The 21,724-nt window shown below is 44.6% G+C and overlaps 1 protein-coding gene across 3 annotated transcripts in view; it reads left to right on the top strand.

Moving 5' to 3' along the window:
- FER1L6 (fer-1 like family member 6) overlaps positions 1–21,724 on the top strand; it is a 105,909-nt gene that overhangs the window by 60,119 nt on the left and 24,066 nt on the right. For all 3 annotated transcript variants that reach the window (XM_048508619.1, XM_048508618.1, XM_048508617.1), the window contains exons 18-27: positions 104–256; positions 2,267–2,453; positions 3,464–3,588; positions 4,853–4,987; positions 6,096–6,245; positions 8,994–9,104; positions 11,293–11,454; positions 12,454–12,637; positions 15,349–15,557; positions 20,664–20,786. In XM_048508619.1, coding sequence (XP_048364576.1) covers positions 104–256; positions 2,267–2,453; positions 3,464–3,588; positions 4,853–4,987; positions 6,096–6,245; positions 8,994–9,104; positions 11,293–11,454; positions 12,454–12,637; positions 15,349–15,557; positions 20,664–20,786 — 1,539 coding nt within the window. The remainder of the gene's footprint in view (positions 1–103; positions 257–2,266; positions 2,454–3,463; positions 3,589–4,852; positions 4,988–6,095; positions 6,246–8,993; positions 9,105–11,292; positions 11,455–12,453; positions 12,638–15,348; positions 15,558–20,663; positions 20,787–21,724) is intronic.

Here is a 21,724-nt window from a genome sequence, read left to right as displayed (position 1 = left end):
GCTCTTGTTTGTTCAGGATTCACACACAGACACACAAATGCAGTCGCTTGTTACTAAGAACAGCCACCTGTAACAGTCAAAGCACTTGTCTTCCTTTCTGAAGCCTCAGCATACCGTTCCTGATGTGTTCATCTGGATGCTCAGCAACAACAAAAGAGTTGCGTATGCGAGAATCCCTGCTAAGGATATTCTCTACTCCCCTGTGAACGAGCAGAGAGGCAAACACTGCGGGAAGATTAAAACCCATTTCTTGAAAGTAAGTCGAGGAATCTTGCCACAAGTTTTAGCTACCCGGCATTTTTATCCAAGTTCTTTTTCAGCTGATAGGTGTGGGGAAATTTATGCAGAAGAAAAGAAAGAAGGATTCAGCTATAAATCAGTGGGAGGTTTGTTCCTGGGTTTCCAGAGATCATTAACGAAATGAAGGAACGGTCTTGTCAAGCTATTTTTAAATCCCATGTAAATGCTCGGATAGAAAGTGTGATGGATTTCAGCTGTTTTAAATTGTAAAGAGAGAGTTCACTGATTAAGATGTGAACTCCACGAGTCATTTTCCCACCTAGGTTTACTATATTCTGTCTTGGAAAAAGATGTTAGTGCTGTCAGTTGAGGTGCAGTGCTTGAGAAAATTGTATGCTTCCGCCTTAGAATATAGTCCCAAACGAAAATGAGAATTATCATTCATTTTTTGCACGCTGCCTTTGTCAAAACCATTATTTTATGCGTTATTGAACATGGTACTTTGATACAAAAGCAGGTATAGGTCATTGCCTATCACCACCATTTTCAAATGGATTGGGGGGGGGGGGGAAGCTGGGCACTAGGACCGAGGCAGACAATTTTACAACAAAAAAGGTCCAGCATGTTGAGTTCTGTGGCAGAGGAATATACAACCCTACTAACATCTTGTTCTGAGACAGACTATGGGTGATCACAGGCTCAGAGTAAGAAGAGCTGGGTTCAGGTCCCTTTGTTTGTTCATATTGCCTTCAAGACGCAGCTGAATGATGGCAATTCTATAAGGTTTTCAAGCCGAGACACAAACTGAGGTACTTTTGCCATTGCTTGCTTCTGCATAGCAACCCTGGATTTCCTTAGCGATCTCCCATCCAAGTGCTAACCACGGCTGACCCTGCTTAGTTTCTGAGATGCTATTGGGCTAGGCTGGACCATCCAAGTTAGGCCTTCAATCCCTTTTGGAACAGCAGTGGTGTAGTGGTTAACAGCAGGTGCATTCTAATCTGGAGGAACCGGGTTTGATTCCCCACTCTGCCACTTGAGCTGTGGAGGCTTATCTGGGGAATTCAGATTAGCCTGTGCACTCCCACACAGGGCAGCTGGATGGCCTTGGACTAGTCACAGTTCGTCTGAACTCTCCCAGCCCCACCCACCCCACAGGGTGTTTGTTGTGAGGGTGGAAGGGAAAGGAGATTGTAAGCCCCTTTGAGTCTCCCACAGGAGAGAAAGGGGGGATATAAATCCAAACTCCTCCTCCTCCTCCTCTTCTACTTCTTCTTCTTCTTCTTCTTCTTCTTCTTCTTCTTCTTCTTCTTCTTCTTCTTCTTCTTCTTCTTCTTCTTCTTCTTCTTCTTCTTCTTCTTCTTCTTCTTCTTCTTTTCAGCTGTAAAACTCACTTGGTAGTCCTGCTCAGTTCTCAGTGACATGTATATTCCCCCTGTCCCTGAGAGCAAATCATCTTGGAAATGTCATTTTTGAGGAGTCAAAGAACAGGGAGGGAAAGGGTGAAGCAGCCTGCCCATGGTTGGTTGCCACTAAGAAAAAAAATTGTCAAGAGAAAGCGTCACACAGTTGAGCGTCTGGTCTTGTGTGAGCCTAGGGGGTAGCAAGTGCCATCAAGCCACAGCTGACTTATGGTGAGCGCATAGGGTTTTCAAGGCAAGAGATGTTCAGAGGTGCTTTGCCACTGCTTGCCTTTGTGTCATGATCCTGGTATTCCTAACCCTAACCCTGCCCAGCCCCATTGGCGTTATGCCACAGTTTGAATCCCACCACCATGGGAACCTGTTACTAAAATTTTTGGATCCCACCACTGGTTGACCCTGCTAGACTTCTACAATCTGGTGACACTGGGTTAGCCTGGGTCGGAGTTTTATTTCAGAGACTTCCGTGGGTATAAAAATTGAATATTTGCCCTGCTTGCCACCCCGGAGAAAGGATAGACACAAGTCAAAAGGCTAGCCAAAAATGTTCAGCATGTTTCTTCTCTAACCTCGTTCTTTTTGGTTTGACGTTGTTGTTCCGTCAGTTGCCAGGAAAGCGGCCATCTGGTTGGAACGTCCATGGGAAAGTTGACACTTACCTATGGCTGGGTTCCACAAAATACGCCCATGCTATTTTGGACAATGTACCTACGGGATACGAAACAGAAACACCTTCTGCGGCAAGTTTTGGACACCACGCCACCCCTCCGCCTGCTAGTCTAGTTTATAAAAGTAAGACACATATTCATCTAGATATAACAATACAAGTAAGGTATCTATACCAGTTATGTTTTCTTCTTCAACAAAGCATTGCTGTAAACCAGGGGTCTGCAACCCGTGGCTCCGGAACCGCATGTGGCTCTTTCAGCCTTATACTGCGTGGCCTGGAGGTCGGAGGGTAGCGTGGACGGTCCCTCCAGCCCTCCAGAGCAGAGCTGGAAGGAAAGGTGAGTGGAGGGGCCAAAACTTCTGTGTGGAGCCGCCTCTCCGACTCAGTAGATCTTCGAGGCCGTGGAAAACGTGTCCAAATAGCTCTTTGGGTGGTAAAGGTTGCTGACCCCTGCTGTAAACCATATATCTGGGTCATGTATCAAGGTAGGAATCCTTTGGGTATCAGAGCATGGGACCTGCTATCCCGGGGTTCTTCCCATAACCCTTCATATTTATATTGTAAGCCCCCTTGAATTCTGCAAGGGAGAAACATGGCAAATAAATGTTTCAAATGGATGGATGGATGGATGGATGGATGGATGGATGGATGGATGGATGGATGGATGGATGGATGGATGGATGGATGGATCGATGGATCGATGGATCGATGGATCGATGGATCGATGGATCGATCGATGGATCGATCGATGGATCGATGGATCGATGGATCGATGGATCGATGGATCGATGGATGGATCGATGGATCGATGGATGGATCGATGGATCGATGGATGGATGGATGGATCGATGGATCGATGGATGGATCGATGGATCGATCGATGGATCGATGGATCGATGGATCGATGAGCAAACATTTGAAATATTTGGAAGTCTGGAGACTACCAGGATGACATCAGTTACGTGATTCTTTTCAACCAATTGTTGAGAAGAATCACAATAGTTCACTGTAGAATCACAGAACTAAAAGAGAACTCAATAGCCCTATGTCTGACTACTTTGTATTGTAGCAGAATGGACCACTTGGTGTACCCTCCACTGATAACACGCTTCTCACCACTGTATTTCCCCAGCCAAGAACATGTTCCAACTGAGAGCTCACATGTATCAAGCCAGAGGACTTATAGCAGCTGACACCAGCGGACTTTCGGACCCATTTGCCAAAGTCACCTTTATTTCCCACTGCCAGACCACAAAAGTAAGAATGGAAATCAAGTGGTTTGGGGGTGGAGGTGGGTGGGGGAGGAGGTTGCTTGCGCATTTGTCTGCTAGAACAGGGGTCTGCAACCTGCGGCTCTCCAGATGTTCATGAACTACAATTCCCATCAGCCCCTGCCAGCAAGGCCAATTGGCAGGGGCTGATGGAAATTGTAGTTCATGAACATCTGGAGAGCCGCAGGTTGCAGAACAATGTGCTAGAAGAAAAGTCTCCCTATGTACAGAGGCAGAGCTCTTATGGGAACATGTGGGGTCACATGTCCCTAGGCACATGCCAGCTGGTCACATGTGGGGCGGAGATTGCCCCCCGTCCCCTCAGCCCCAGCCCACCAGGCTGCTCCTTTGGTCGGCAGAGCAGGAGGCGCCGCTGGCTGAAGGAGCAGCCTGGCAGGATGGGGCCGAGGGTCACCTGGCGGTGGCCCAGCCAGGTAAGCGGGGCATGGGGTTGGGGGTGCCCAGAGCAGGTTTTGCCCTGGGCGCCATTTGCTCCCCCCCACGCCTCTGCCTATGTATGTCAAGTATGTATAGGTCAGCACATCTGTAATGCCACATTTCTACGTAGGAATTAGGCTCAAGAAAATCCGTGGACTGTATCCACATGGACACATGTCCATTGGTCCATCAAGATCAATATTGATTCCTTTGATGGGCAGTTGAGGTCTTTCATTCTATCTACTGCCTGGTCTTTTAAACTGGATATTCTGGGGATTGACCCTGGGACTTTCTGTACAGTGCTGGATCTAGGGGAGGGGCAAGGGGGGCAGGTGCCCAGGTGGTGGGTGGGAGAGCACAGTGGCAGAAGGTGGGGAAGGCTCAGTTGCCTGGAAAGATGCATGGCTACATGTAATGATCACAGTGGATCCAATTATTCTACAGCAGGGGGTCCCCAATGGTACCACTGCACCTGCTGATATCTTTTCTGATGCCCACTAAGTCTTTTTAGAAATGGGGGAGGGCCAGGTTAGGCTTTTGCCCAGCAGGTCTTCTGATGGGCTGTGCAGACTTTCAAAAATCTTTATTTGGTAGTATCTACCACTACTGCAAAGATCAGCAGTGTAAATCAAGAAAGTGGGGCAGAGAACAGTGTACCCCTCTTTCCCCTGCACAGCTTTGATCCGTGCTCCCTCCCTGCATCCCGGCAATATGCATAATTTGGTCCTGAGCCTATGAAAAGAGTCCGAACATGTTGTGTATGTTACCGGTATTTGTGTTGCTTCACTCAGTGCGCTGCTTCTCCCCACTAGATCATTCAGCAGACCCTGTCTCCTACCTGGAACCAAATGCTACTGTTTAATAATATCCTGCTTCACGGAGATGGGAAAGAAATTGCCGAATTTCCCCCATTTGTCGTTGTAGAGCTGTATGATGACGATGCAGTGGTAATGATAATTCTTACCTCTTTCTTTAAGAAATGCTTAGCTACCTTCAACAAACAATAACACTGCTGCTGTAATATGTAGTCATGATTATAGTTGCTTATGTGATAAAATAGCATTATCATGGCGGTGATGGTAGAAAATGCCGTCAGGTTACAACCAATTTATAGCAACCCTGTAGGTTTTTCAAGGCAAAAGAGAGGTGTGGTTTGCCATTGCTTTCCTCTGTGTAGCGACCCGTGATTTCCTTCCATCTAAACCAGGGGTCTGCAACCTACGGCTCTCCAGATGTTCATGGACTACAATTCCCATCAGCCCCTGGCCATTCTGGCAGGGGCTGATGGGAATTGTAGTCCATGAACATCTGGAGAGCTGCAGGTTGCAGACCCCTGATCTAAACACTAATCACAGCCATCCCTAATTAGCTTACAAGATAAGGCTAGCCTGATCTATCCCTGTTAGGGCAGCATTGAATGTGCAAAGATCAAAATTAAAAATCTCTTAAGTGTGCAGGACAATTTCTGGTGCTTCTCAATGGACTAATTTTGTTCAATCAATTCAATTCAATAAGCCTTTATTGGCATATACACGATAGTATAAAAATACAGTTCCAGTTAAAAAGTGAATAGTAAAAAACTTCGCGTTTGTCATACATTCAGTTTACAAACTTCTGACAAAAACTTTGCCACTATAAGGCAACAATGAAAATCCTGACAATTTAAAAGCATAACTTTATCTGATTCAGTATAATCAATCATAGAGTCTATGGCTTGGGATAACAGACTGGATCGGAGTTCTTGGTATAATAAGCAGTTCAGGAGAATGTGTGGGATGGAATCCAGCTGTCCTATGCTACAGGTACAGAACCTCTTATTGCTTGGAAGACCTAATTTTGTTAAATTAGGTTGCCTGGATGAAATGTACATATTTATGTGTTTTCTGTACTATGTATTCTATTTCTATCTACAATGTGGAAGTAGCAGATCAGTAATTTTGAATTCAGTTATTGGATCTCCCAGGTTGTAAGAAAATATCAACTATAACCTTGTGCCCTATGCCATTGTAACCCTGTAAGTCCCTGTACAGTAGTGTTTTGTTTTTAAATTTCTAGGGCAAATCAGAATATATTGGTTCTACCGTGGCCTCCCCTGTTGTGACACTGGCTGGAGACAAATATGACCCACCCAAACTTTGTTATCATCCAGTGTACTGTGGAAATCTTTCTGGAGGAGACCTCCTTGCTACATTCGAGCTGCTGCAGGTGAGCTGAGAATCATGGTCTTCCTCTCTTCTTGTGCTGAGTTAAGTGGCAGGCAGCCTTGTTTACTCATGAGAAAGTCCACAAATGTAAACAACTGTTTCTGTCAGAATCTGCGGGTCTCAGATTCCATTAATACAATGAGTTCCTTTCCGTCCATGCTCATGTCGCTCTTTAAAGAAAAAAAACAAACTCAGCAAAACTTCTGTTAGGTCTTAATTTGTGATTGTGGTGGAAAATGTTATCAAGTCACAGCTGACATGTGGAGACCCCATAGATTCAGAGACCTTGGAGCTTTGGGTGAATATATGACCATGACATTTTTATCCCACTCGTTAACCCAGATTCTTAGAGTGGCGTGTCCTCCCCCCAATTTTATCCTCACAACAACTACAAGATGTCTGTTAGGCTGAAAGTGAACGACTGGATTAAGAGCTGTCATCCAGAAAGCAGGAATCTGAACTTGGGTCCCCCTAGTTTTAGTCTTTTGGACCTTAAGAGCCATACAGCTAATGTCCCATACACCCAGTTGGTGTATGTTGGGCTTGTGTTTCTCGAACAGAAGTTCTCTGTGTCAGACGGCAGTCCATTGTTAAAATGATGCATTTATTTATTTATATCATTCTTTTCTCTCTAGTTCTGACTTGAAGCTGCTTTTAGCACTTTGTTCTCCCCTCCTCCATTTTCTCACAGTAACCCTGTGAGGTAGGCCAGGGTGAGAGTGTGTGACAAAGTCACCCTGTGAGGTTCCATGGTAGAATTGAGGATTTGTACCCCAGCTGCCCAGGGTTCTAGTCTACCGCTGTAACTGCTACACCACACTGGCTCTCTAAATGGAATTTTGAATTGGAAAGGACTTATGAAAACAATTTATGATATGCCATAACTGCTGTTGAAAGAAAAGGAGAATCCATACGACATTACTAACTTACCTAACTGCAGCTGCTCGAATAGAATCAGAAGTGATGGAAAACGGCTAAAATTCCCTCCCTGTATGACTGATATGTAAGAATATGGACCTATATTGACTTAGATCATTTAACACTTTCTCTACAGACGAACCACAGATCAGAGAAGACACATGGTTTCTCTTTAAAGATTTCTTTAGGATTAAATTCGATATTGACGCTGATTGATACGTCTACATACTAACTATCATTAATTGATTAATACACTTAATTATTTTCTCTTTTTTCTCTTTTATTCCTAAGGAGGTTAAAAGTGTACAGAAGAAAGAATTATTTTTATTTTATTTAACTTTATTAATTAATTAATTTATTATATATATTGTAATAGTAATTTATTGTAAACGAACCAATATTCCATTTAATTTGAAGGTTGGTGAAGACACCAAATGTTGAAGATTTATATAACTGACAGGCTCATTAAGAAACACAATTTGTGCTATTTGCTCGATATATTAGCAAAGGAAGTTATTGTTATGATTTCTTTCTAAGTTTTTAAAATAAGAAAATTTAAAAAATAAAGGAAGAAAAGAAGTCTGAAATCCCATGGATGTGCCTTAACTTTTAAGACAAATCTAAAACATCTTTTGGGATTTTCACTGCTATATATATATATATCTCCTCAAATCATGATGGTATAATTCCATTGCAAGCAATAAAGATGCATGATTATGTCATTGAAAAAACTATCAGACTTTTGTAATTAACTTTATGATTTGGCAACAACCAAAGAAGCAATTGTAACTGCACTGAGATGGGGTTTTTTTGATGGCTTTCCTGTGTCTAATATGATCTAGTGCCACTTAAACATTGTATTATCAGTGCTCTCCATATTGCCAGAGTACTGTGGTATTTTTAGACAAATCTGCTCTGTGCTCCAGAAAGGCATGAAAGATAGTCTCTCTTTTTCTGAATGCTTGGAAAAGCTCCCATTAGGCTTATATAATGCAGTAAAGAACCAGATGGTATCCATTTGCTGAAAACAAAAATACAAAGTTTATATGTCCCTCAAGAATGCCGTTCAATTCCTCAACCTTTCCTGCAAAGCAATAATTTAACTTTAGACTTTCAAAGCATTTTCCATGCCCTTTCGTTTGTGAGAGGTGAGCCTGTTGTTACTCTGACAGGTGGTCTTTATGTAATCTGAAGGCATTTTATTATCATTCCGTAGTCCCCTTGCTAGATAATCTTCAGCCTCATAATGAATCTGTTTGTTTGTTACCTCTGAACTCAAATCTCTGTCGAGAAAAGCTAATCTGTGGTCTTGGAAGGTTACGCTGACTCATCGGTACTTTCAAGGGTTATCTAGACAGGTTTATTGTTTGATATCCCTACCTATCCTTTGCCTATTCTGTCCATCACTGCTCAGCTGAGCAACGAGGGAAATTGGTGATGTCACTTCCATCAAATATCTGGAAGTGACATCACTGTACCATTGCGACACTCTAGCACAGGGGTCCCCAACAGGATGCCCTTTTCCAGTGCCCACCAAGTGTTTTTAGAACATGGGTGGGGCCAGATAAGATTTTTGCTCAGCAAGGCTTCTGATTGGGTATTGGATATTTGATTGGCTGTGCAGACTTTTAACAATGTTGCTTTGGCAATAAAAAGTAGGCTTGGCAATCGTTTTGTGGCTGCCATTTTCTGACAGCTATTTTGTTGCTGCATTTACTGCAGGGGCGTACCGCCCATGGGAACATGTAGGGGCAAATATTCCTGGGTGGCGCCCAGCTCCCTCCCTTTGTTAAACCTAAATGTAAGGGATGGAAACAATTTCATTTTACAGATTTCTGACTCAGGACCCGAAAACCTGCCACCTGTGGATCCTCCAGATGTCAGTCAGATCTACCCAGTCCCAGCCAGCATCAGACCTGTTCTAAGTAAATATCGTATTGAGGTGAGTAAACAAAGATGATGTGCCCCATTAAGTTCCTCTTTTGTGTACAGTTGTGAATCACGAATGGTGCACGAAAGATCCCAACATATCCATTCACGAATCCTGCTTGTATCTCCCCCTTTCCTTCAGTGAATTGCACACAATGTACACAAAGTTTGTACAAAACAACCCTGCAAGGTAGGCTGGGCTAAGACTGGTTACCAATATCCACGTAGTTGCCGGAGATTTCCTAAGTTACTATCTCCAGGTGACACATCAGTTCACATGGAGAAAATGGCTACTCTAGAAGGTTGACTCAATGGAATTATACCCTACTGAAGTCCCGCCCCCCCCCCAATTCTGTCCTCCCCAGGCTCCACCCCAACATCTCCAGGTATCCCCAGCCCAGATCTGGCAACCCTGGTTGAGACTTGCCCCCAAATCCCTCTTCCCCAGTGAGCTTTCTCTCTGGCCCAGTTCTGTCTCATGTGCTATCATATATTTGTGACAGATGCCAGGGAGTCACAACAGTTGAGAATAATTGCTTGTAAACACGCAACACATCCAGTCGTACTGACACTGGTCATTTTTCATGACTTAGTCCAATTCTCATCCAGAAGGGCTGAAATCGTGCTGGGCATGATACATCTTTGAGAACAGCTCATTAGTCTCTATTGCTTTCAGGCTGTAATTTTTTTTTAGAAGATTCTCTAAGGTGTTATTTGCCACTGCCAGTTATGTTGAAGAACATGTATCATCTCCGTTGGGAATGTGAACTAATTGGTATCTCTCTTGAGGGGATCGTAAAGATGGAAACTTGAATCCAGATTTGTCACTTCCTAATCTGATGCCCTAACCTCTACACCATACTTGACCTTGAAGCATAGATAAATATTTGGGCATTTGAAAGGAAACTGAGTTCAGTAACAGAGTTGCTAGGCATTGTGTTAATAGACATTTATTTGAAACCTGTTCTGAAGCTCCTGCAAAACAACCGGCTGATTAAAGTTCAGAGCGTTTCAGAAGAAGTCAAAATTTGCACAAATCTAACGCAATGACGGAAAGCAAATTTACTCATTCGCTAAATATGTTTTTATCCTGCCCTCCCTTGAAGGAGCCCAGCAGGGAGCACACATTGTTCTTCCTCACAACAATCCTGAGAAGTAGATCCAGTAGAGAGAGCGCTGGTGATCTAGAGGCGTGGTGGCGAACCTGTGGCACTCCGGATGTTCATGGACTACAATTCCCATCAGCCTCTGCCAGCATGGCCAATTGACCATGCTGGCAGGGGCTGATGGGAATTCTAGTCCATGAACATCTGGAGTGCCACAGGTACGCCACCACTGATCTAGAATCTCATAGGGTCCTTTGTAGGGATATAAACTTGGGTCAGCCATGGCCTATTTTGACACTCTTCTTTCTGCATCATGTATTTGTGCATGCAGTTCTGATTAAGGGGTGTATTCCCCCTTTTTAAAATCAGGGAACTCACTGTACAGTCTGAACCTATATCCAGATCAGAGTTTATACGCCTTGCTGGAATGTTAAACCACCATACAAACGTTTGTGGCCATCCGACATCAATCACCACCATGCTTAGGGGAGCGATCCAGCAAATACTGTCCGGTTTGATCCTGTGAACAGGACAAACCTCCGTTTGAAATCTCAACCCAGCCACAAATTCACTGCATGGTTTTGGTGAACGTCTACACTGTGAGCTTATGCGGCTGTCATTAATACGATGAGGGACGTGTTATGAAGTCTACGTGGTAAAACGTTTCTGCTATCTGGGCTGTGGGTTGGATGCGCACCTTGAGTTCTGTGCCGTGAACTTAGTTCCCAGGTGCTCGCAAGCCCAATCTGGATTGGGACCGTAGCACATGAGGAAAAGAGGTTGCAGAGTCCTTTCCTCCATACACATAAAGGGCGTTTCCCCACTCAGCATGATCCCCCCCCTATGCCGTGCGCTGCTCTCAGCGCGCGGCATCCCTGGTGTGCACCCGGGCTCTGCGCAAATAAATAAATAAAAAAATAAAATAGAAGCTCTTTTTCCTCGCAGTCTGTGGTTCTGATCACAATTGGGTCTCTGCAGAACATGTCTGCACAAAGTCCAATGAGACGGACATGCAGACTTGGTAATGTGTGAATTGTAAAACATTTTGAACATTTATAGGTGTGAAGAATCACTACTGTTATATTTTCGCCACAGGTCCTGTTCTGGGGTCTTCGTGAGCTGAAGAAAGTGCAGCTCCTTTCTGTGGATCGTCCACAAGTTCTCATTGAATGTGCAGGCAAAGGAGTAAAATCATGTGTCATTCAGAGCTACAAAAACAATCCAAATTTCAATGTCCAGGCAGACTGGTTTGAAGTGGTATGTGCATTGGGTACTACCATGTTTATCTCTTTTCTTCTTCTGACATCCCCCCCCCCGCCCCCGCAACATGAATTAGGGCAGAGGTTTTGTGGGAAATAAAATTATTGGCTCAATCAGCACCTTAGATGGGCCTCATCTTCCCATAGAAGAGTAAGATATAAGTATAATTTTTTAAAGTCTCAGCAGAAATGTAGAAGGATCGTTCCCCAAAGGGGTTTTGTACGTCTCCTGATTTCCACCAAATTTTGCATAGAAATTTTTTTGAGAATGTGGAGGATGCTTCCGAGGCTAAAATATCTGTAAGAATGTCAAAAGACGTTTAAAACATCTGATTTATGTTATTCATTTAGAAATCTGGCTCCGAAAAGGATCACAGACAGTTTACAACAACATTCTCCACTCCTCCATTTATTCTCACAACAACAACCTTGTGAGGTAGATTAGGTTGAGTGGTGGGATCCAAAAATTTTAGTAACAGGTTCCCAGGGTAGTGGGATTCAAACTGTGGCATAGCGCCAATGGGGCGGGCAGGGCATGATGGGGGCGTGGTCAGGCATTTCGGGGCGAGGCATTCCTGGGTGGGGTTGTGGCAAGGACACAGCCGCTGCCCGGTCCTTGGGCGGGAAACGAATGCACGCAGGCGCAGGTTGCCATGCACACCGGTGCGCCTCCTGCTAGACTGCTTCATGTTCTGCGCGCTACTGCTGAGAAGAGGGGCGTAACTAAGGCAAAAATCACGTGGCAAAATCACCCATTAGTAACCCCCTCTCGGCACACACAAATAATTAGTAACCTACTCTCGGGAACCTGTGAGAACCTGCTGGATCCCACCTCTGGGTTGAGAGAGAGTGACTGACTCGAGGTCACCAAGCGAGCTTGCACAGCAGAGTTGGGACAAATATATTGAGTCTGTCCCATATTAACTGGCATGGCCTCCCCACAAAGAATCATGAGAAATGTAGCTTATTAGGACTCCTGTGTTGTCTTTGCTGCTAGGAACTGCCTGAAAATGAATTGCTGCACCCACCACTGAGCGTCTGTGTTGTTGACTGGAGGGCCTTCGGCCGTAGCACTCTGGTTGGAACACACACCATCAATTGCTTGAAACAGTTTCTATACAAGCCTAAGGAATTGCCTGCTCCATCAGCAAAAGATGTCAACCTTGTAGACACTAGCTCAGGTAAGAGGTCCTGGCTTCCCAAGGAACTTGTGGCCAAGAGCCCTTGTTTTTATACAAGGATTCAGGTCATTCAGAAAATGACCAGATGGGTTGCCCCTGCTTTTTACCCCTATGGGCCCTAATACCATCAAGACTCATTATTTCGCATTAGGAGAGTTTCGTAAGGGCACGGGCGATGTTCTAAGATACTACTGTTGTTTTCATTATATGTATGTTTTTAGCTGATGTTTTATCTGTACACCGCCCTGAGCCCTTCGGGGATAGGGCGGTATACTAAATTTAACAACAACAACAACAACAACAACAACAACAACAATAATAATAATAATAGTTACGGGCTGCCCTATTGAATGTGGGTTGTAGGTCGAATGGGCATCCCACCAGTTTGTTTATTTATTTCATTTATATTTCTCTTTTCTCCCCAACAAGATCCCCAAGTGGCTTAAACCATTCTCCTCTGGCTGAGGGGGAATCACTAGCACAAGGTTACCCAGCAAGCTTTCGTGGGTCCTGCTCGTGGTCTGAAGAGCAGGACTTCCTGTAGCACTGAGTATGACTGAAGCGGTTGCTTATGGAGACATCTGCCATAATTTCATTGCTGACACCGCCTATATTTTTTCTTTATTGTTTGATCCTTCAATGCACAAGAGCTCTTGGCTTGCATGCATGAAGTTCCAAATGTCATCTTTGTTTTCTTCACTTGAACAAAGTTAAGGAGAGCTGAAAGATCTCTTTTCTTGAGACTGTTAGTTGTTGTAGACAGTGGAGGTCTAAGGGCCTTTCCCCACTTACCTTAATCCCCCCTATGCCGTGCACACTGAGGGGGTGCGACAGCGGCAGCGTCGGGGTGGTTGTGCTGTCGCCGCCCCTGTCGTGGGGAGTGCTGGGGGACCCCACGCTACTTGAGGGGAGAAACGTGGGGCTTAATGTAAGTGGGGAAAGGCCCAAGGTGGGTCAGTGGCTGACTTTCAATTAGGGCTGAGCACAAACAATTGTGCTCGGAAAATTTCGGGTTTGGGTTTTTAAAACCTTGAAATTTTCGATAAAGCTAACGAAAGGCGATACTCATCAGCTTAATTCAGCTTTTAACCATCTTTTTTTTGTTTTGAAACATTTCAGTTCTCCCCTGCCACTGCTTCTCAAGATCGCATGGACTTGGGAAGCAGTGGCAGGGAGAACTTCTCCCCCCATGGGCTTGGGAAACAGTGGCTAGGGTGGGGCAGGGAGAGCTTCCACTGAATGGTGGACTCCAGCATTTGGCAGAACTCTGTCAGCTAATACAGCTGAATCACATTCAGCTCCTGAATCATATTGGTTCCCAGGCTATTCAGCTCTGTTGAATAGCTTGGAATTTTTTGGTAATCCCGCCCCTCCCCCAAAAATCCAATAAGAGTTTTTCCGGGTTTTTTTTTGGTGATTCATTTTTATCGAATTACCACCCCTCCGTTTGATAGAATGCTGCCCCTTGTATGATGTGCCACAACTAAGTGGTAAAGCACATAATTGTTACATGTAGAAAGTCTTGTGTTCAGTCCTGGCATCTCCAGGTGGAAGGTGGCAAAGCTGGGAAAGACCTTGGAGAGAGTCAATTCTGGATTAGAATAACCAGCACCATTTGGGCTTCCATACAGGCAGCTTGCATACGTCCATTTCCCTGATGGAGATATTCAGATCCTGAGAAGATGTAGGCAGTGGTGGCGAACCTTTGGCACTCCAGATGTTACGGACTACAATTCCCATCAGCCCCTGCCAGAATGGCCAAGTGGCCATTCTGGCAGGGGCTGATGGGAATTGTAGTCCATAACATCTGGAGTGCCAAAGGTTCGCCACCACGGATGTAGGGGAATAGCCATCTGAAAGAGCAAATTGCTGTTATATCCTGTCCATTCCCTACTTTTAATTACTGCCAACATTGTTTCAAAATAAGGCAGGTCTCTGTGGGCATTCCTATGACATCAACACCGTATAGCACAGGTGTCAAACATGTGGCCCTCCAGATGTTATGGACTACAGTTCCCATCATCCCCTGCCAGCGTGATGCTGGCAGGGGATGATGGGAACTGTAGTCCATAACATCTGGAGGGCCGCAAGTTTGACACCTATACTTATAGATTCTGTGCCATGTTAACTGTCATGGCCTCCCTACAAAGAGTCATGAGCATGAGCCTAAATGGCGACGGGCTATATCACTAGCTCGCTGCAATGTTCCATTTTCGGCTCTTCGACAAGGAAGAAGATTGGGGCTCCCGCACCACGAGAGGAAATGTATTTGTGATCTCGCTTGTGAAGAGACTGTTTGGCATGTCTTATTACAGTGTCCCTTTTATGCGTCTATTGGAGCCAAGTACCTAGCCCCCTTGTTGGTAGACCAAGTTGAGGCAAGTGACGCACAAAAAACTGTAATTTCTCCTCAATAATGAGAACAATATGACGTTGGAGGCTGTAGCAAAATTTCTGTTTGTTGTTATTTCAATACGATCTTAACCACCCCTTCCTACCAGTATTATTGTTCTGTTGCTTCTTATGCCAATAAAGGTTATGAAATGAAATGAAAAAATGAATCCTGAGAAATGTAATTTGGAGAAAGTACCATTCCGTTCGGTCAGAAATCCCCTCCCTGAACTACAGTTCCCAGGATTCCATTGGAAAAGGGACTGTTAAGCTGCACATATTTTCCATCTAACCTAATTTTCTGTGTTCCTGGTTTCAAGGTCCGGTAGAAGCACTTCAGCCTGTTCAGACTGCAGAGGCTCCAACAGATCATATCTACGTTGATGTGGAACATGGTGCCCCTGTGTTAGCCGTCCCTGAGCCCGAGCCGGCAGCACCACCTGCTCAATCGCCACCATCTCTGCCAGCACCTTCTCCAAAACCTGCGTCTCCTTCTATCACTGAACCTGCTAAGGATGGGAAACAGAAAGTAGGTTTCTTGCACTCGCTGGGATACCCATCTGCAAGATCTTTGTGTTTTCCATTGCTCAGTGCTTCCAGTTCCATTATTTATGTTTTATTTATTTATTATTTTATTTATTTATGGGTTTTGTATACCGCCCTACCCCCGGCTGACCCCGTAGGCTTTTTTAGGCAAGAGACACCCATAGGTAGTTTGTGGTGAGACAGTGTTTGTAGCCCATCTGTGTAAAGACAGGTGAGGAATACCTGGCAAGTAAGTGGCCCAATATAGTGATGCACAAGGCAAGTAGTCGGGTTGCTAACCTCCAGGTGGGGCCTGGAGATCTCCCACTTTTACATAAAATCTCCAGACCACAGAGATCAATTCCCCTGGATAAAATGGCTTTTTTAATTTTAAAAAATGCTTTTTATTGATTTTAATAAGTCATTCTATTATTACACATTCATTATGTCAATGCAATATATTTATTTATTCATTTATTCGATTTGATATACATTCGATATACATACAATAAACATTAGACTTGTGTTCGCTAACATTGTAGGGCGGGGGTCTGCAACCTGCAACCAATTGGCCGTGCTGGCAGGGGCTGATGGGAGTTGTAGTCCATGAACATCTGGAGAGCTACAGGGTGCAGACCTCTGTTGTAGGGTAAACTAATCCAATTAATCATGGTTCAGTATACTTAAATGGCTGTTTTGGATGGTGAACTTTATGGCATTGTGCCTTCAGATACCTTGTTTGGGTGCCCCCACCATCTGGCCTTCTCAGTCGCGGCACCAAAACTTTGGAATTCCCTCTCAGGGAGAGTCACCTTTCTCCCTCTAATGTAGTTTTCCACCAGCAGGTGAAGATTTTTTGTTTGGTTGGTTTGGTGTTCCCCCAATAATTGTTATTGGCCTCCTTCCTGATGGTATCGTCACGTGTCTTTTATTTTTCATGTTTTATGGAATGGTTTAAATATTTTATATGCACTTATGTTTTGTGTGCTGTTTAATGTTTTGATGTTTTAATGCTGAAAAGTTCAAATGTTTTGATGTCCTTGGGGATCCTATTTGGGAGGAAAAGGGACAGAGAAATACTTTGAATAAATAAATAAAAGCATATAATTTGATGTGTTGCTTAGATTGGGCTGACCCAGTTCCTCCCATGATCTGTTGGGTACATCTGTGCCCCATCACATCCCTGTTAACTTTTAAAGTATTTGCAGTTGAAGCAACTACACCAGAGAAATAGCTGACCTAATTAGGGGAAGAGGAGGAAATCATATATGTTTGTTGTTAATATAAATAATGCCATGCCACATGACATAATGGGTTATAGACTTAAGAAGAAGAAGAGTTTTGGATTTATATCCCCACCCCTTTCTCTCCTGTAGGAGACTCAAAGGGGCTTACAATCTCCTTGCCCTTCCCCCCTCACAACAAACACCCTGTGAGGTAGGTGGGGCTGAGAGAGCTCCGAGAAGCTGTGACTAGCTCAAGGTCACCCAGCTGGTGTGTGTGGGAGTGCCCAGGCTAATCTGAATTCCCCAGATAAGCCTCCACAGCTCAGGCGGCAGAGCTGGGAATCAAACCCAGTTCCGCCAGATTAGATACATGAGCTCTTAAACCTCCTACGCCACTGCTGCTCCTAATCTACCCTTCATATATTTTCATGAGTGCCCAGCCACAGATTCTTGCCAGTTCTCCTTTCAGCCTCTCTGCAAGGTAGGCCAGAATGTCCGAGAGTGACCAGAGGTCACATCTAGTCAATAAAAGATTTGAAACTGGGTCTCCCCAATTCAAGTCCAGATCTAGAAGCAGCAAAATTGGGTCAGGATTGAGGTGGTCAGACCTCCTGACTTGTGCTTAGTGGGCCAGGATGGTGCAGATCCGGACACTGAGTCTGCCAAGGTGTGTAGGCTGGCAGTGGGCTGCTGGCCTTTGGGAGGAGGTGCACAGAATGGCCGTGCCACTTGTGGATGGCATGAAGAGGTCCAGGGGATTTGGGCAGGAGCACGCCAGGCCCTGGGTCCTGGTATATCCCGTTGTAAATGGGAAGGGAATGGTGCCAGGGCAGAGATTCCATATATGGTTAGTTTCTTGCAAATATCTCCCCCTCTCTGTGAATAAGTGGGAGGCAGGAAATCTGAAGTCACTGACATTTGGAGTTTGTATGCAGTTATTTAACTGTACACTTTTCAGTCATCCCTGTCAGTTAAGAAAAGAAATGCTAGGAGAACAATATTAGCAGATTATTAAAATCCAAGTAAGTATGGACAGAATGATCTCGTTATTTGTTTTTGGTAGAGCAATACTGTTTTATGACTTAAGTTCAAAGATCTGTTCTCAAAAAATAAAGCAGAAGCAATACCCTGTCTCAATATGAAAAATATATTTCACCTAGGCTAGCTCAATCTTGGCAGATCTTGGCAGCTAAACAGGGTTGGCCCTGGTTAATATCTGGATGGGAGAAAGCCAGGAAAGCCCAGGGTTACAACCAGTGGTGGGATCCAAAAATTTTAGTAACAGGTTCCCATGGTGGTGGGATTTAAACTGTGGTGTAGCGCCAATGGGGCTGGGTGGGGGTGTGGCCGGGCATTCTGGGGGTGGGGCATTCCTGGGCGGGGCTGTGGCAAGGACACAGCCGCTGCACCGGTCCTTGGGCGGGAAACGAATGCACACAGGCGTAGACTGCCATGCACGCCAGTGCACCTCCTGCTAGACTGCTTCAAGTTCTGTGGACTACTGCTGAGAGGAGGGCTGTAACTAAGGCAAAAATCACGTGGCAAAATCACCAATTAGTAACCCCCTCTCGGCACACACAAATAATTAGTAACCTACTCTCAGGAACCTGTGAGAACCTGCTGGATCCCACCTCTGGTTACAACATAGAGGCGAGCGATGGCAAACCACCTCTGAATGTCTTTTGCCTTAAAAACCTCATGAGGGGTGGCCATAAACCAGCTGTGACTTGATGGCAAAAAGAGGCAATAAAAAGTATACATTAGACCAGGGGTTCACAGGAGGGCCACATTCATACCAAGCTTTGTGAGAAAGCTGTGATACGATCCTGGGATAAGAAGGTCTCCTAGAAAGATTAATGCTTGTGTTATTAATCTCCCAGGAATGTCATTAAGATTATACAGTGGTTATGTTTGTTCACAGGTGTGAAACTTGTGGCCCTCCAGATGTTCATGAACTACAATTCCCATCAGCCCTTGCCAGTATAGCCAATGCTCATGTTGGGAGGGACTGATGGGAACTGTAGTTCATGAACATCTGGAGGGGCATAAGTTTGACACTCTGACCTAAAAAGTTAGTAAGGAATTGTGTTTCTCGGGTCATGGCGATTGTTAATGGCAATGTAATACCATACTAGAGATGTAGTTTCCTGATAGAGAGTAAACACACACCTGTGTTTTCAGACCATAAATATGAGAGGTGCGCACCATACTGTAGGTGGCAACCAGACCAAGTGTGGATGGCCCACGATAAATCTTTGTCTGGGGCCCATAATGGTGACTGGCAGCCCCTATCAATGGTAGAAATCCATGCAGAAGTCCCCAGGTTGAATCCTTGGCACCCTGTGTAGAAGGAGTTCAAGTGCAGAGGATGGGAAGGAGTAGACCTTGCCTGAAGCCTTGGAAAGAGGCTGCCATTCATTTTTCGTAGGATACAACCAAGTGAGTGCAGCCAACAAAATCCTGCATTGATTTTTTTTAATTTCTAAGGGCTTGACCAATGTGCACAAAAGCATTATGCATGTCTGTCATTTCATGGCATTTTGATTTAAATATGCATTTGCACCAGTGGTGGGATCCAAAAATTTTAGTAACAGGTTTCCATGGTGGTGGGATTCAAACTGTGGCATAGCGCCAATGGGGCTGGGCTGGGCACGACGGGGGTGTGGCCGGGCATTCTGGGGGCGGGGCATTCCTGGGCGGGGCTGTGGCAAGGATGCAGCCACTGCGCCGGTCCTTGGGTGGGAAACGAATGCACGCAGGCGCAGGCTGCCACGCACGCCGGTGCACCTCCTGCTAGACTGCTTCAAGTTCTGCGCGCTACTGCTGAGAGGAGGGGCGTAACTAAGGCAAAAATCATGTGGCAAAATCACCAATTAGTAACCCCCTCTCGGCACACACAAATAATTAGTAACCTACTCTCGGGAACCTGTGAGAACCTGCTGGATCCCACCTCTGATTTGCACCCATACTCAGATGCAGGTGTATGCCACTACCAGATTAGCAGCCTTCTGAAGTTAGAAATAGTACAAATCCATGGAGTGCTGTGTGGTTTCTGGGCTGTATGGCCGTGTTCTAGCAGCATTCTCTCCTGACGTTTCGCCTGCATCTGTGGCTGGCATCTTCAGAGGATCTGATGTAGGAAAGGAAAGCAAGTGGAGTATATATACTGTGAGGTCAATAGGTGAGGCCATCTGAATAGAAGTAGCTTGGCATGTGAGTAACAATGAAGTCTGTAGCATGTGAGTCACAATGAAGATAGCAAGGTCAATAGGTGAATGCCTCTGAATAGAAGTAACCTGGCCTTTGTTCCCTTTGATTGCTATTATCTATTGTTGTCCTATGTTTGTGTGGAGCTGATTAGTCACTGCCTTAATTCTAGTGTTTTTCAACACTGGCAGCCAAATTCTGTTCATTTTCATGGTTTCTTCCTTCCTCTTGAAATTGTCCATGTGCTTGTGGATTTCAGTGGCTTCTCTGTGTAGTCTGACGTAGTGGTTGTCAGAGTGGTCCAGAATTTCTGTGTTTTCAAATAATATTCTGTGTCCAGGTTGGTTTATCATGTGTTCTGCTACTGCTGATTTTTCTGGCTGAAGTAGTCTGCAGTGCCGTTCATGTTCTTTGATTCTTGTCTGAGCGCTGTGTTTGGTGGTTCCTATGTACACTTGTTCACAGCTTCGACAGTACAAATCCACTTTTCTGTTCTGCAGAGAATTCTTACCTGTGGGCAGCTGGATCCTGGTTTCTACATGTGGGTGACAATACAATAGGTTTATTCGTCTTTGTGCACACAGTAGGATTCCATAGAGTATGCATGTGTGCATAGTAGACAGAATGACATGGGGCAGGAGTATAATAATTTTCACCCATGGCCTTTTCCTTCCCAGGACTTGAGAAAATCGTCTCGCCGTTCCACCAAAAGAAAAAAGAGAACCATCGCAGATGAATCTGCTGAAAACGTTATTGACTGGTGGTCAAAATATTATGCTTCTGTGCAAAAAGTGCAAAAAGTAAGAAACCCGAAGCTGTACTCTATAAAAATAGCAGCTTCTTTCTGTATGAAATGTAATTTCTCACTTTTTCCAAGATGTGTTGGAGAACAAAGCTTTTCACACTTGCCATTTCTTTCCAAATAGGAATTTGAAATTGCAGATTTTTCAATTCTAAGGCAAGCAAGCAGCTATGATAGACCTGGATACTAAAACCCACATATGCTGTTTCCTTTGAGGAAGGAACATTTTCTGCGCCCACTGGCAACTCAACATGGATCCTGAGTTGTCAGGAAAAAGGATACTTTATAAAAAAAACACCACAGCATATCATACCAACCCAAAAGTTGGTTGTAGAGTTCAGGGGACTTTTGGGGACAGTTTGGCAAGCTGCAGCCCAAGTGAGGAAATGGATAAATATTGTAAAATCTGCTCATTCCCTGCACGAACAGAAGTTCTTTATTTTATTTTATTGTTTTTGTTCTGAACTTGAAAAATACCAAACATTTAAATGTCCACTATTTTTTTTCAGTTTTTTCCCCCTAGACATTCAGTGAAAATACTGGACTATTCGAGTCAGCTTACACCGTTTACGGTGCTGGGCCTAAGTACGGATCAGCAACATCGGCTGCAGCTGCTTTCTACTTAGGCTTGGCCTATCCTTTTTTAAAAAACCATCTGGCAATGCTGCTTTTCACTGAAATTCCTGTCAGTCATGGAGTGGTGCTTGAGTGAGAATGTATTTATTTAAAACCTCGCTACACCACCTGTTATCCTTGTGGAGGTGGTTGACAACATTTTAAAAATACAGTGTAAACAATAAAATAGGCCAACACTCAGAAGACGAAGAAGAGTTGGATTTATATCCCCCCTTTCTCTCCTGTAAGGAGACTCAAAGGGGCTTCCAAACTCCTGTCCCTCCCTCCTCACAACAAACACCCTATGAGCTGGGTGGGGCT

The sequence above is a fragment of the Sphaerodactylus townsendi genome, linkage group LG09 (genome assembly GCF_021028975.2).
Source record: "Sphaerodactylus townsendi isolate TG3544 linkage group LG09, MPM_Stown_v2.3, whole genome shotgun sequence".
NCBI classification, from domain to species: domain Eukaryota; kingdom Metazoa; phylum Chordata; class Lepidosauria; order Squamata; family Sphaerodactylidae; genus Sphaerodactylus; species Sphaerodactylus townsendi.
This window is presented reverse-complemented; position numbering and strand designations above follow the sequence as displayed.